General features: G+C 46.5%; 2 protein-coding genes across 2 annotated transcripts; one reads left to right on the forward strand and one right to left on the reverse strand.

Annotated features, from left to right (window-relative positions):
• syn1 (synapsin I) lies at positions 1-9,050 on the reverse strand (the record flags this gene model as incomplete). The annotated part of the gene is made up of 13 exons (XM_084457534.1): positions 1-136; positions 1,692-2,274; positions 2,358-2,427; positions 2,616-2,765; positions 2,849-2,951; positions 3,035-3,109; positions 3,470-3,612; positions 3,718-3,780; positions 5,738-5,827; positions 6,320-6,476; positions 6,665-6,756; positions 7,884-7,941; positions 8,752-9,050. The coding sequence occupies 13 exons, from the start codon at positions 9,048-9,050 to the stop codon at positions 1-3; spliced, it is 2,019 nt and encodes a 672-aa protein (XP_084313660.1).
• Positions 9,051-11,488: 2,438 nt separating this feature from the next.
• Positions 11,489-15,181, forward strand: vgll4l (vestigial like 4 like; the record flags this gene model as incomplete). Its single annotated transcript, XM_084457379.1, has 5 exons — positions 11,489-11,570; positions 13,114-13,237; positions 13,368-13,608; positions 14,652-14,736; positions 14,865-15,181. The coding sequence occupies exons 1-5, from the start codon at positions 11,504-11,506 to the stop codon at positions 15,179-15,181; spliced, it is 834 nt and encodes a 277-aa protein (XP_084313505.1). The 5' UTR covers positions 11,489-11,503.
• Positions 15,182-16,073: the final 892 nt, after the last annotated feature.

Genomic DNA, 16,073 nt, shown 5'->3' on the forward strand with positions numbered 1-16,073 from the left:
TCAATCTGAGAAGAGACTGGCAAAAGATTTGCGCAGGTTGCGTATGGTCTCGGCCTTCACCTCGTCCTGGCTAAGGCTGGCCCTCGGAGCCGGAGTGTCTGGAATGTTGAAGGCATTGGTCAGAGACTGGGACTTGCTATAAGGAGAGGAGATGCGATAGAGGAGAGGAAGAGGCTATTAAAGTCATGCAGCAAACCGATGGGATGGTCAGAGTACAGCCAGGAAGGGAACATTCATTGATGACAGAGGGCTTATATAAGTATGCAGGTATGGTCATTCATAGCATTGTAATTTACGTGCAACATTGATTGGAATTTGATATAGAGAGGGGTTGATTGTTTTAGATGCAGGGGCATGCTGTTTTTCAAGCAGACTTCTGTAAGCCTTGTTCTTACGGGTACACATGGAAGAAGAATGGAGAGATAGCGGTCTCACGCCTTCACTGTCTCCAGTGAGTCATAAGGATTTAATACACAGCTCTTTCCAGAGGCCTGGACACATCTATGCCCCTCCATTCCATGTGTTGAGGCAGAGTCCACTGGTTTTAAATTATACTCATATTTTAAACCGCCTTTTGCATTAACCACCAGAGAGCTACTAGAAATGTAGAAATGCAAAATGTGTTTTTATCATGATTGCATCACAATCAAAATATATGTCGGTGTCTGAAAAGCACTAGAGGGCTTGAGGGCATGAGGAGAGCATGGCCGTCTTCAGACAGCTCTATCTCAAGAAGTATAAATGTCACTAAATATAAATGTCACAAATTTCCCCCTGGGGGATAAATAAAGTCTTATGTTATCTTATCTTAGATATTTACACTGTAGGAATCCTGGGAACCAGATGGACATTTCAGTATCTAATATCGACCGTGTAGCTTAAAAACATGAGGAGTGGCGAAGTTAGAAAACGGGTATAAATTAGAACCCAAAAGCTAAAGCGAGCGTCATTCGTTTCATTGGTGAGCATGATTGTCAATCCAATGGTCATAACTCAAAATCTATAAATCACACAGCTTAGACAATTACATTGTATGAATCAGCAGAATCGTGTGAACATGTGAATTTGTGAAATTGAGACCAATCTGGAGGAATACCACTGCACACCAGCAGAGGGCAGTAAAGACTGCTTATAAGCATCGTTTACTTCACCACCTGGGTGTGATTATTTCACATATAGGTTTTCAATCAACATAATTGCCGTTATTTAATCGGATAAAAAAAAGAAGTCATTTTTAACAACTATGCATGCTGATATGAATGCATCACAGAATCAGGCATGTCGGAGTGCAGAGATGAAGAGAACGGTTCAGCTTGACGACGACTATCGGCTGAAAATACACATGCTGACGAATCATCTCCCGCTGAAATGTATTTATAGCCAACCAATCTCTCTAGATGTGATAAACGAGATACACTGGGTGCTTTTCACATAAAAGATTGGGTCGCTTCAGTGTCTATGTGACTCATGCACACTCTGGTCTGTGGACCAAATAACTGGGATGGAAGCCGATCAAATAAATGTAATGTAAGTTAGAAAACACACATAGACTAATTGAAGTCTTAAAAACACTTGAGGTATATGGTTGAGAGACACTTGTATATATTATATATAAGTGTATATGTTGTATATATTACCCTGGTATTGAATGTTTTAGACTATTACTAGACTGTAGAAGCGGTCTTACTTACTTCAGCTGAGGAGAGCCCCCGGTGGCCGGGGTGTCCTGACTGGGCTTCTGAGGGGGCTGGGGCTTCTGCTGCAGGGGGGGCCTCACCTCTCCGGGGGCCCCCTGGCCCTGGGCAGCAGGGCGGGGCTGCTGGGTAGTAGGCCCCGAGGGGCGGCTTTGCTGCCCAGAAGCCCTCTGCTGCTGACTCCCCAGGGACTGCTGCCGGGGGGGCTGGGGGGGCCTCGGCTGTGGGGGTCTCTGCTGGGGCTGACCCCCTGGGGGCTTCTGGGACGTACCTCCAGAGGGGGGTCTTTGCTGCTGGGGGCCTGACTGCTGAGAGGCCCTCTGGGCCTGGGGTGAGCCTCCCTGGCCGCGCTGGGGTGACCCATGGCCAGAAGGGGGTCTCTGAGCCTGGGCGGCCCCCTGGCCCGGTGGGCGCTGCTGGGCCCCTGGCCCCGGGCTAGTCTGCCTGGCCGCCGGGGCGGGAGGGGGCTGGGAGCTGGGGCTGGTGACGGGGGGCTGGACCTGGGCGGGGGGCTGGCCTTGGGGAGGGGGGCGCTGCTGAGAGGGGGGGCCTTGACGAAGGCCTGCCTGCGGAGGGCCACCTAAAGAGGACGCACACAGCGTAAACAAAAACACGTTCTGCTCTGTTCTGTTCTCTGGTTTTCTACCATTGCAGTTCTCTTACCTTGCGGTGGGGGGCGCTGTTGAGCCTGTGGCACCATGGGCTGGGAGATGGGCTGGGGAGATGGAGCTTTCTGATGGACCACGTAGAGATTAGGAGAAGAGAGGGGACATGAGGTTTTATTTTAAGGACGTTTTAAGGACAGAGAATGACTGGGACTTGGGTCTCCTGGGTCGAAATGATCCTGGGCCAGATTTTCAGACATCAAAGGGAAGCTGGTCCTATAGTACAGATCTAATTGATAGATTTGTGATCACTAACCTGTGCTGGCTGTCCCGAGCTGCTGCGGCTAGGAGAGGGGTTGGCTGCGCGTGGAAGGGTCTGGTTCATCTTAGAGACCACCAGGTCTGCGATGAGAGCGCGGTCCTCGTCCTGCTGGTCGCCAATCAGAGGCATGGAGCAGCCGACCACCTGGAGGTCAACGGAATATAATCTCAGTTTCCTTAACGAGCTCCTCCTCGTTTACCAGTAGCTCCTCCCCTTTCCCCCTTCACCTCTATGATATGATCCTTCCCATCTTTCCCGTGCAGAGCTTCCACGGCGCACATGTCAAGACCTCCGAAGACCTCAGAGCAGGAGTCCACCCACATCTGATACCTGCCATGGCGAGGAACGCTGTTAGTACCGCCAACGCCACAGCCCTGTGTTAGGGTTAGGGGTAGGGTTCAGCTCTCTCTCACCTGTCTGACATGGCCACCTGCTCCAACATGGCCGACCCAGTGTTGGTTTTCCAGTTTCCTGAAATGGAGGTCCTCCTGTGGAAGAGACAACCCTTCAGCAGGTCACGCTCTGAGGACTCCTAGCGTTCGCAGATCAGCTGTGGGAGTTTTTAAGCGGTGCAGCCACTTCTATACGTGACACGTGTGTGTGTTTGTGTGTGTGCCGGTGTGTGTGTGTGTGTGTGTCCATTCGTAGCATGAGATTTAGACCAATCAGGAGTGACCAATACCGTTCCATACCAGCAGAGGGCAGGTATGAGGAGAGCATGGTCGGCTTCAAACAGCTCAATGTCAAGAAGTATAAATGTCAAGCTTAGATATTTACACGGTAAGAATCCTGGAAACCAGATGAACATTTGATTTGTCCACACGATAGTAGCTGCTTATTTCACTCACATATACGCCTTGTAATTGCTTCCGATCTTCTGGATGCGGACGTCATATTTTGCATCGATGAAAGGTTCAGACGTGGCGTAGGTTTTTGTCAGGGCAACAACACTAGCGATATCTTGAAAGTCGTACTGATTGTCCACTTTGACCTACGGGGGGAAGGTGCAATTAGAAGACAATAGTAATTAACATTTCACATCCTGATTTGGGAACACATGGTCTACTGTAAACCAGTAAGAAAACAGCAGGCCTACCTTCCCCATCCCCGAGTGGGCGTGGCCCATCTTCACCACCACAGGGAAACCAGGGGTGGTGATCTGTGGCAAACACACAATGTTTTTAATTATTATTTTTATTATTATTATTATTATTATTATTATTATTGTCCATCCATCCATCCATCTTCATCCGCTTATCCGGGGTCGGGTCGCGGAGGCAGCAGCTCCAGCAGGGGGCCCCAGACATCCCTTTCCCTAGCAGCATCAACCAGCTCTGCCTGGGGAATCTTTAGCCGCTCACAGGCCAGTGCGGAGATGTAATCCCGCCACCTAGTCCTGGGTCTACCCCGCGGCCTCCTCCCAGCCGGACACGCCTGGAACACCTCCCTAGGGAGGCGCCCAGGAGGCATCCTCACTAGATGCCCGAACCACCTCTTTATTATTGTTGTTGTTGTTATTGGTATTGTTGTATATTGTATTAGTTCTGTTGTTATTTGTGTATCTGTGTGAACTCGTCAACACTGTAAATGAGGGAAACCTCAGTGCTTTACAAGTATAAATAAAGTTTTGAAATGAAACGAATTGAAATGAAACGCCAAAACCCATCACCCCATGTCACATTAACCACATCCTCTTCAGGGCGTCTTGTGCTACTTGTGAATGTTATTGATATTCCAACAGTTGTTGATGGTGTCCAACTTCTAGAAGTCATTTAATCAAAATTGCCAATTATTCAGATAAAATGGAGCCAAGTGGAGCAAAGGAAGGGAAGGTCTCATTGAGCAGAGCAATCAACGCCAAGACTAGAGGCTTTAATCATTTAGCTTCAACAAATGGTTAACAAATGGTTAAACCAAAGACGTGTTTTCTGACTGAACCAGAAACATCGGCAGGAACTCTATCTAATAATATTCTCACAGGGTGAAATGTATTGAGGCCAGCCTATAAAACTATAAAACTTCAATGTTTATGCGGTGACTCAAGTTGAGCGCTGATGCAAGTGGAGGGGGTGGCACTGCACCCCCCCCCCCCCACCCCAAAACACTCTTCTCACTGTGGTGCTTCAGTACACTGCTGGGATGAAACACACAATCCAATCGGATGGCTCTACAGGGACTTAGATGTCCCTCTACGCTGAGACTCTCTGGGACTGAAAGCTTTCTGGGTCAGAGTTCAGTTTGAGTTAACTTTATTAAATATGAGAGAGAATATTGATGTGAATGGATCCTCTGTCCTCTCCTCCAACCGGTGTTGAGTGAACCTGTCGTCCCCTACCCGTGATGCATGTCGTCAGGCTGGACAGATGATGAGTGTGTAAGTGGACTGGGCATTTCTAATTCTGAATTCTAATGTGTATTTGATGCATAATAAGTCCAGTGGCTGGATTTCAAAAGCTCAACGTCTCCATCTAGTGGGCAAACAAGTCCAGGCATCTGTATGGTGTTAAATCCAATATAATGAATTTTGACAATACCGACATATTTAGCGCTACTAAACACCTTGAGCTCTGCTCTCTGCGAATGTAGAAAGTAAACTTGTACTATACAATACTCAGACACCAAGCAAAGTTTTTAGGTAAAAATTGAAATGTACTTGTCAATGGAAAAATGAATTGAAAAGGCGCCCCTTTTGTGGTGGGTTCTGGTACTACGGGGGACTGACTGACTGACTGACTGACTGACTGACTGACTGACTGACTGACTGACTGACTGACTGGCTGACTGACACTGACTGACTGACTGACTGACTGACTGACTGACTGACTGACTAACTGACTGACTGACTGACTGACTGACTGGTTGACTGACTGACTGACTGACTGACTGACTGACTGACTGACTGACTGACTGACTGACTGACTGACTGACTAACTGACTGACTGACTGACTGACCGGCTGACCGACTGAACGACTGACTGACTGATTGACTGACTGGCTGACTGACTGACTGATTGACTGACTGGCTGACTGACTGACTGACTGACTGGGGGGGGGGGAGACATGGAGGGAGGGACAGACAGACAGACGGACGGGACAGCAGATGGCAGCACACTCACCATTTCCTTGTGGTTGGGGTAGTAAACCTGCTGGATCAGGGGGAACTCCTCCGGACCCAGCTGCTTGAACAATCTGGACATCTGAGCAAACTGAAAGACATTTTAACACAGATCATGCGGTAAATCCTATATAGAATCATCTGTTCAAATCAAATCAAATCAAATCAAATTTGAGATTCATTGAGATTAAAATCTCTTTTTCAAGAGCGATCTGGCCAAGAAGGCAGCAGAAACAAAGTTAATGCAATAAAATAAACATAACAACAGACAATACAGAGAGACATACTTTCACAGTAAGAATCAGTTGTACTGTAGGGAAGGTTATCAAACACAGTTGCACTGACCAGGAGAACTGGTTTCATAGTCTTTTAAAATGGATTTAAATTCACCCAGTGTGATCAATCCTGGCAATTTCAGGTCATTTTGCAACTCATTCCACGTCGATGGAGCAGCATATTTAAAAGGCTTTATGTCCTAGTTCAGTTCTCTCTCTGGGAGCAACCATGTGAAGAGTATCTTGTGAGCGATGGGCTTACTGTTCATCAACTGAAGGGCATGCTTCAGGGCTGCTGTAATACTCACCACCCATGGCTTGTCACAGAAGTTGTAGACAGAGTGCAAAGAGTTAACGCTTGGCAGACCAGCGTACTGCAGGCCAATAACTATGTTCCGGAAGTCTCCATTCTTGGCCATGCTGAAGGCGTGCTGCCTCACCAGCACAAAGTCTGGCTTAAAACACCTGACAGAGACGTCAAACAACTTAGACTTAATCATTAGCGTAAATTATATATTTAGACTAATGGAATAAATCTGTATATTTCAATGCAGGAAACCAAAACTATATCGCACCTTGTAGTATAATCTGCAATTGCTTTGCGTCATTATATTAAGCAATTTCAAGCGTTAGATTCAACGATTTCCACTTACTTGGTAACCTTGTTTCCATTCCTGATTGCATCAATATCCACACTATAGGTCCCTGTAGCATGAGCCACCATGTTGATCTCAGAGAAGTCAGCCTGAAGGAACATCACACACAATCTGTCACACTTCACATGAACGCCACTTAATAACACGGACACATAATGGTTGTTTGTCTTCAACTACAGTGTGAAGCCATTTTTAAATCTGCATATAATGATATGCTTTGTTTGCTTCCTACAACAGAGACAATGTGGAGGAGAGTAAAGGATGAATAGAATAAAAAGAGGACAAGAGTTGGAGTTTGAGGAAAGAAGGGGGAGAAAATAACCTTCTAATAAAATAATTCTCTCTGTCTTAAGTTTTTTCTTTTTTGTCGAGCACCTGTCACACTCTGTTTGAAGTGCATTCCTCTGCTGCTACGGAGAAAATAATCCCTGAATATTCCTGTCATCTGCAATCGACAGACGTGTCAGCATTCATCTGGATTACCCCCTTAAAGTTATAGCTTTTGGGGTCCATGAAACCAAGTGTCGCATACTGCTGTATTGTTCTCAGAAACCAAAGGGCACATTTGCATACAGTATAGCGCTACACACAGTCTAGTGCCTCCCAGCAGCTGTGAGAGAGGGGATCAGGGTGTGAGGAGGAGGAGGAGGAACTCTGAAACACCGACCTGAGGTCACATCCATCTCTCCAGGTGCCCTCAAGCCCTCAAGCTATTGTAAAACCTCACATTGTTCTCCATTTAGCCTCCTTTATGTTGCTGTCACGTTCACCCCTCCCCCAATCCTGCCATCAAAGCTCCCCCTGCCAATCACAGGCCTGCGTGTACATGTCAACATGATGACTGGATGAATAGTATAACATGTCTCTCTCTGGATATGTTACATGATGACTGGATGAATAGTGATAACATAGTTACATGATGACTGGATGAATAGTGATAACATAGTTACATGATGACTGGATGAATAGTGATAACATGTAGAGTTACATGATGACTGGATGAATAGTGATAACATGTAGAGTCCTCTCTCTGGATATGTTACATGATGACTGGATGAATAGTGATAACATAGTTACATGATGACTGGATGAATAGTGATAACATAGTTACATGATGACTGGATGAATAGTGATAACATGTAGAGTTACATGATGACTGGAGTGGAAGGTGTTCATTTATAAAAGCATGATCTAAGAATCTTGGGCTGTAACTCACCTGTTCAACCCTTATATCATATTCACCATGAACCTTTTTACCTTTGAAGACCTTTACCCTGAGGGAGAGAAGCAAGACCATTTCAAACAGTTCAGTCAGGGGATCATCAATCATCAATATTACATAATACGCTCTCTAGTGTGGATTATTGACAGATACTGTGGATTATTGTAGCATTGGGCAGGGGCCCAACTCAAAACCACTGATCTATATCTGCAGTAAAACTCTGCTCCAGATTGAGATATTCCTTTGGGGGAGGGGGCTTGTCACGGGTCCACCACCCCCACCACATGGCATTGGGGAGGGGCAGGTGACTGATGTTGGCCTGGATATTTCCACCTCTCCAAACACGGGTATCCCATTAGGGGGTAGGGCTGGGGCAAGTACTGGCCTGAGCTTATCAGGGGCGCTACAATAAACCCCAAAAGTGAATGAAGTCATGTGCATGTATCATACAATTCCCAGATAGCAAGCGGATCTGGGCCATATACAGGCCAGATCTGGCCCTCGTGGCTTAGTTCCCGGCCCATATATGGCCCGGAATCATTTCACATCCGCTTGCTATCTGGGTTGTATCTTCGGGTGAATATGGTAAGAAAAGCTTTGGTAGGGGAATGTGGTAGGTGGAGAGATACAGTGCACATTAATGTGCACATTGCTTGGATATGGACACTGCTACAGTATAATGGCCTATGAATGGCATCACTATTCTAGGCTGGAAAAATGCATGGCCTGCAAAATCCAGACCACGTTGTCTCTAGCAAGGATGAATCTTACCTGATTCTGTGTGATAGGTCAGCTAGGCTGCTGCTACGCGTTCGAGTCCACATGGATTGTATGGTGTGGTTTTTACGACTAGCCTACTCACCAGTCGGTCTGTTGCTCATCTATAACCAGCAGTATTTTAGCACCAGACGCGGCTCTGTCAGTCGCCTCGTTGAATGTCGCAGCCGCGGCGGCTGTGGTCTGTTTGACCGCGTTGGAGATGGACGAGAAGAAGGCAGCGCCTCCGGACATCTGGCTGGTGGACTGGCGTCTCTCCGGGGGACCGGGGGACACTGCGGGTGCTTGCTGCGGCGCGTCGGGGCGTTGGAGATCAGTCATGTACCCATTGGGCAGATTGGACATAAAATTGCTGTCCGACAATCGGCGACGCAGGAAATTCATGGTGAAGATGAAAAATGTGACGATAAACGTGTCAAATAAATCCTCCCGTAAATGCAAATTCACTAGGATCGTCCGGGGTTCAGCTTGACACTACCGCCATCTGAGGAGAGAAATATTCAATGTAAAAAAATAAATAATGTTTAATCGAATGAGATGTCAGTTGTCAGATCCTTCGACACAGCCTGATCGCATGCAGATTGTCGTGACTGCTTACATATGGGGTTCAAGACAAACGAAGGCATTTCAAATCATAATATTCATAATTTCGTTGGAAGAAAATGGGTGGCGACAGGTGCATATACATTAAATCGTCTTCTTTAACAAATTCGATTCAGCACAAATGTCTGCGCACCCCAAAGCGTACCTCATTCAACTCCAAAGAGATTCGTATCCGTAGGATGTCAGTAGAATGACTGGTGATTCCGATTTAAAAGTCAAGATGTCAGGCAGGCTACTGTGGGCTAAGTCAGATCATCCTCTGACCAGACAGGCCATATCGGTCACGGATCTACGAAAAGCCGGTAATCGAGTGCCTAGAATTTGGTTATTGCATCACCTGATACTCAGTCCTTTCTCTAATCTCCGGCGCAGTTTTTCCTGGTGCATGCCCTGCGTCACTCACTCCCGTTCATCCCAGATGCGGAGCAGCGGACCTGGTTGGGATGCGGGGTGGTGCTGATGGGATGCGGGGTGGTGCTGATGAGAGTCGAGGGGCGTCGCTCTGACGCTCCGTTACTGGAATGATGTATTCTAAAACACGCGGATCTCATTCAAAGTCTAAGGGTTCACTACACAGCATGACAGGCATGGTTATTTCAGAGTGATGCGTGTGGGCGGCTCTCCCACGTCTTTTCTCTCCAGTTTTATTCAGAACACCGGCATCCAGAAAGGTCGTGTAAGGACAGAATTTGCATACAGGAAATGCGCCATCAGTTGTCTGGGCAGTAGGCCTGGACATGGGACATGATCATCTTCTGACCGCGCTTATAGGCTATGGTCGGATAATAGCATGATCAGTAGGCTTAGTTAATGATGCTTTATTTTTATTTATTTATTTATTTGTACATTTTGTGCATAGATCTAATAATAGCCTATGTGATGGTATTATTGAGTGTCCCCAACAGGCTATCCAACGCAATGATAGCCTACTTTCTCATCTGGAACTACAGAATGCTAGTTCAGTAGCCTACTTGTCCCAAGGGGTCACTGTTGAGCTTAACTTGCTCCATGAAGCACCTGTGGCAGCACCGTCTCCATGTTTACCGAACACTTCCATAGAAACGCACAGGCTTTATCAGCGCAAAGAACCAGGTAGAAGTTTAGGCCAAAAGGTAATGTTCTTATCACCACACCACATGAACGCATGCGTAGTCCTATGGTATGCAGGTCCGCATCCGTATTGAGATTAGGGTTCATTCTGTCAGGTGTGAGAAGTCATTTTATGAAGTAGACTAGGCTACACAAATTGGCCACATTTCATTTTACTCTTGCATTAACATGTTTTAGTTAAATCAGGATGAACTCAATTCGTGTTGGATCTCCAGACGTGTTCATTTTTTAACTAACTACAGTCTGCCCCCCCCCCCCCCAAAAAAGAAGAAAAAAAACCCCCAGCGTAGCCTACTATGTGTTCTTCCTCTGAAGTGTGTGTGTCACGTGTCGGCTATAGAGACTTGCTTGTGTCCAGACTCCAGCATGCTCGGGCAAGGTTGTTCTCATGCCAGGAGCATTTCAAGGACTTAGGAACCTTTGTCTGGCCATCAACAAAGGCCTCTGGATGCCTGGTGCGGCTGATCTCAGAGCAGCTGTGTGCGTGCAGGGGCAGGTCAGCGGATCGCTGGGGCTCCGGTGGGATAAGCGCACGGAAGAATGCAGTTTGGTGAGATTGTAGATTAGGAGCGAGGGAGGGGCGAAGGGACAGGTGCTGACATCCAGAGAGGAGACAAAGGATCCATCCCCATGGACTCCGGGAGAGAGGTCCCAAAATGGGAAAAAGTGCTTCCTCACATTGTCAGTTTTTCTTGTTATCTTTGCGTAATGCATGTGATTGAACACGTGACCTACTGTATGTTACAATCCTACCGGACGGACTCCGGTATTTCCTTGAGAAGTCAGTGGGGGCGGTGGTATTGTGTATTGTGTTGGAACAGCCACGGCAATACACAATACCACCAGTTGATCACTCTTCTCTGATGTACCTGTGATCACACTGTCTGCAACACAATAACAACATCATTGAAAGGGAGGGTGGCGATTGGCTTGAAAGCAACCAATGACGGTGCAGGGCCAGAGCTTAGTGGAAGACAGAGCAGCCCTCTGCACTCACCTGATAGGTTACCTGGCGAGGCTCAGGTGAGCATCTCATTACCTTCACCTTACCTCGTCCAACGGAGCTTCATTGTGTTCTGTAAACTAGGCAAGGTGGTCCTCTTCACAGACAAAGACAAGTAGCCATGGCTGTTGCAAATTTCCACTACATAACGCGGATGAGCAGTGGTTTCAAAGTGTACATCTTGGAAGGTAAACAACTCTTTTTTTATCCTTGTTATCAAACATTACAGAACTGTATAGCTGTGTTATAACAGCATCTTCTTAACCGGTGCATGCATGCAAAACACGTGTAATTTCTCATTTGTGTTGACAAATCAATCAATGAACGGAATCATACTTGAATTCTCTCCTGTATCCGGGGAACTTTAAGTGTGTGTGTTTGAATTTGAAATTATTTCAACCACGATGTAATATGCAACAAAATGATTCCCCCATGCAAAAAAAAAACGTATAAAGGAATGTCTTAGATTGAAGGATTTTGAGTGAAACACAACTAATGTCCATATTTTCTCTTGATAGCGAGGCCATTATCTCTCATCTCTTATCTCTCTTATCTCTTACCATCTCTTTATATTTCAACCTAAATCAGCTGATCTGAAACCTCATAGAGGATCATGTTAAGCTCAGATAAATGAGCCTAATTTTGAGGTAGATCTGACGATTCTGCCCCCGTGTCTCCACTACTGATGGGGAACAAAATAACCCTGCCTCAGGCGTTAGAAATCCCAAGAGGTGTGATTCTCCCCCGGCCCCCGCCACAGGCCTCCACACTGACACTGCGCTGTCTGGCTCGGAGGTCAGGGGTCACATAGTTCAAGGTGTGGATTGACATGCGGATTAGGGACGGGTAGACTGCCCAGGTTAGGGTATCTGTACATTCTGTAACACAATTGTTTTTCAATGCAAACCAATCATCCATGACATCGACGTGTGGTAATACAGTGGCACACATCATGGTGATTTATTTGCATTCAGCATGGTGACGGTTAAATTTGAATACAGTTCTCGGAGTAGCTTGAAGATGAATGACAATGAGGTTGTTTTTAAGTGTTGGAGCGAGGTGCGTTGGTCCTGATCAATATGTGTATTTCAAGTGTCTGAAAGTCTCAGTCTATTATTTTAATACTACTAAATAAACATCTGTAAACTTCGCCGTGGTAAATCTGTCCTATTTAACATCACAAAGGACGTTAATGTCTGCTAATGACTTCCAACTGGGGTTTCTTCACATTGAGAGTCCAGGTGTGACGCCTGTATTGTAATGTCTGTTGAGACTGGTTCCCATAGAGAGAGGTGCTCCATCAGTCAGGGCCTGAGAGACGGGTTTGTCTATCTCAGTCAGCATCGGAGATAAACTCCCTTGTATAAATATGTAAACAAGTTGGATCCCATCACGGTATGTAGACAAAAAATAATGTTGACCGTTAACATTGGATCAGCAGTGTTGCAATACTCACTAATCTGGAATGTCGAGTTCGGCTGTTTAACGGAGTTTACAATTAACGGTGACGTGAAAGTGTTTCCCACGACTCAGTCATACAGGTGATGAAGCATGTCAACGATCACAACAACCAGTAACTGATCCCCAGACTGCCACACCTAAAGCCTGCTAAGCACTGAGCATTAGTTCTGAGGTGATTTCACCTCAACGGATGCTGACTGTATGCCTACTCATCTATTGTCCCATTTGAGAGCCGCCATGTTAATGTTTGTTGTATCTCTCCTCTTATAGGTCAGCCCAATCTCAGAAGCGAGGACAGATACAGACATATGACCAATGAGCGTGTCCGAGTGCCGCCGGTGCACCCAATCAAGCGCAAGCACAGCTCCGAGCGCGGGCTCACCTTGGAGGAAAGGTTCGTGAAGTCCTCTCTCACCCCTAACTCCCCTCTTCAACCTAAACATCGACCGACCTCGGTCTGATTGAAGGTCGCCACGTCCCATGTGGTGATACGGAGATTCAGTGTTTGTGACGTTGTGTTCCAGGAGAGAGAGGATTCTGAGCCGGACCGGTACCAGAGGTGCCCAGAGACCCGCTGCCGTGTTCAGCCTTCCCCAGAGCCCCACCTCCTCCTGGAGCTCCTCCCCCAGCCCCACCGGCCCCCTGCCCAGCCATGTGTACGCCACGCCGTCCATGGACCAACCGCTAGACCTCATCAAGAAACCCAGGAAGGAACGTGACAGGAACGACGAGAAGAGCAAGACCCCTGCAGCCAATCAGATTCAGGTACATTCAGCCAGTCAGATACAGGTACATTCAGCCAGTCAGCCAATCAGATTCAGGTACATTCAGCCAATCAGATACAGGTACATTCAGCCAGTCAGCCAATCAGATACAGGTACATTCAGCCAGTCAGATACAGGTACATTCAGCCAGTCAGATACAGGTACATTCAGTCAGTCAGATACAGGTACATTCAGCCAGTCAGATACAGGTACATTCAGCCAATCAGATACAGGTACATTCAGCCAGTCAGCCAATCAGATACAGGTACATTCAGCCAGTCAGCCAATCAGATACAGGTACATTCAGCCAGTCAGATTCAGGTACATTCAGCCAGTCAGATACAGGTACATTCAGCCAGTCAGATACAGGTACATTCAGCCAATCAGATACAGGTACATTCAGCTAGTCAGATACAGGTACATTCAGCCAAATCAGATACAGGTACATTCAGCCAATCAGATACAGGTACATTCAGCCAATTAGATACAGGTACATTCAGCCAGTCAGATACAGGTACATTCAGCTGAAAGTGAGATTCAGATAACTGGGTTGTAACTGTTGCTTCGGCCTTTAGTGAAGCAGTTCAGTCCATTGTGTGTGTCTCTGTAAGGTCTTAGTGTAGCCCCAGGGCAAGCAGAGCCTTTTTATCACTCCACTGTCTGTAGTTAGTGATCCCAACCGCTCAGGTACTCACTTCCCAAGATCCTTTGCAAGCCTCTGCTTGTCCAAGATATGCAATCCAGCCGGATTCGGTAAAATGTGAGCAATGGTGGTAGGAATGTCATCAACAAGACCAAACAGACTGCTCTGTCTCTGACCTGTTTATGCCACCCTGATGGGAAGCTACAGACAATAATCCCCATCCAAAACCTGTTGATTCACTTTTCATAAACGGAACTTTTTGACTCTAGAAATGTCAGTTCTTGTGCTCGAGGGACACTAGGGAAGCTAATCATGCTGTTACCCCCAAAAAACACCTTTTCTGTATTTGCTGTGAGTCAAGTTCTAAGTTCCACTTCATTGATTCTTTTTCCTCCTGACAGATGCGTCCGTCGGTGATCACCTGTGTCCCCTCCGTGAGAAACGCTTCCTGCCGACCAGAGCTGCGAAGCAGCCACTCCTCTACAGGTGAGGGTCATATTACTTTTTGTGAACACAGACCCTCCCAATGGGAATTATCATGCTACATCTCAGCTGCTGTTATTGAACCGTCATGAAGTGTTTATCTAACCGTCAACGAACCGTCTTCACTACAGTGATGTCCAGGAGCCCCTGCGACCATGTGGTGGACGAGCATTTCCAGCGGAGCCTGGGGACGGACTATCAGAGGGCCAGCTCCCGACAACTCTCCATCAGCGTCTCGGTGGACGAGCACTTTGCCAAGGCCTTGGGAGAGAAGTGGACTCAGATCAAATCCCAGTCGTCCTCGTGCTCCTCGTCCACGTCCTCTCCACCCAGTAGCCCCAGTGTGACTCACTCCCCCTGCTATAGCCTCAGCCCCCCCCACCCCCACACCCCCAAAGAGTCCCCAAGCACCACCACTCCGGCGCGCTGCTACCGCTCCGCCAAATAAGCAGAAAGACCCTTTTCTCTGAGCGAAAGAACGAACAAGACAACAGTCACACAAAGGCAGGTCCATGCTTTTCGAGGAATAATAGTGCCAAAACGACACGGCGTACATATTTGAGATAGGACGGACTGAGGGACAGATGCAGTAATGCTGGTTACTGTTGGGTTGAAGTGTTCAGCGCACCGTCCGACCCGGTTCGCACCAGGAGTGATGGGTCTGAGGTCCAGGAGAAAACTAATCTCACGCTGATGTTGTGTTTTTATTTCTCTTCAATTTTGTCCCATATAATTGCTTGTCAATAGCATATCTATCTCTGAAATAGATGGTGATGTGGGATGATGGGAAATATTTCCAATACTTCATGTACAAATACGTACAAGTATCTCATGTACAAATATTTCATCAACTGTTCATTTCATGTGGTGAGGATGCAGTAGCATTGTGTTCATTTCTGTGTATTTATATTTCAACATACCTGGGTCCTTACTTTCAGTCTAATGAGTTATCTGCTGTATATATCGGTGATCAAATCCTCTTAATGCTACAAATTCTGTAGAGTGCATTATATGTTCGTAGAGGTACACTGTCAGCTTAAAAAACTAAAAAAAAGTGTGAATTTATTTATGACCAGGTGTGCATTGATTATACCAAAACCAGGAGTTGAGAATATTCATACATTTCCACAAAAGAATATGTATTGCTTTAAAAATGATGAAATACAAAAATTCAAACTGTTTGTGGATTTATCGTGCCTATTTGTTGAATCATTTCAAATTGAGCTGCGCTTCACACCTTAGCGACATGCCCGAAAAACCTTTCCTTCAAGTCTAGAAAACAGTGATGTGAGAAGATGATCGCAGAACGTGTCACTTCCTGTGATAGAGAGACAGTATTT

Source organism: Borostomias antarcticus (assembly GCF_949987555.1).
Source record: "Borostomias antarcticus genome assembly, chromosome: 23".
In the NCBI taxonomy this organism is placed as follows: Eukaryota; Metazoa; Chordata; class Actinopteri; order Stomiiformes; family Stomiidae; genus Borostomias; species Borostomias antarcticus.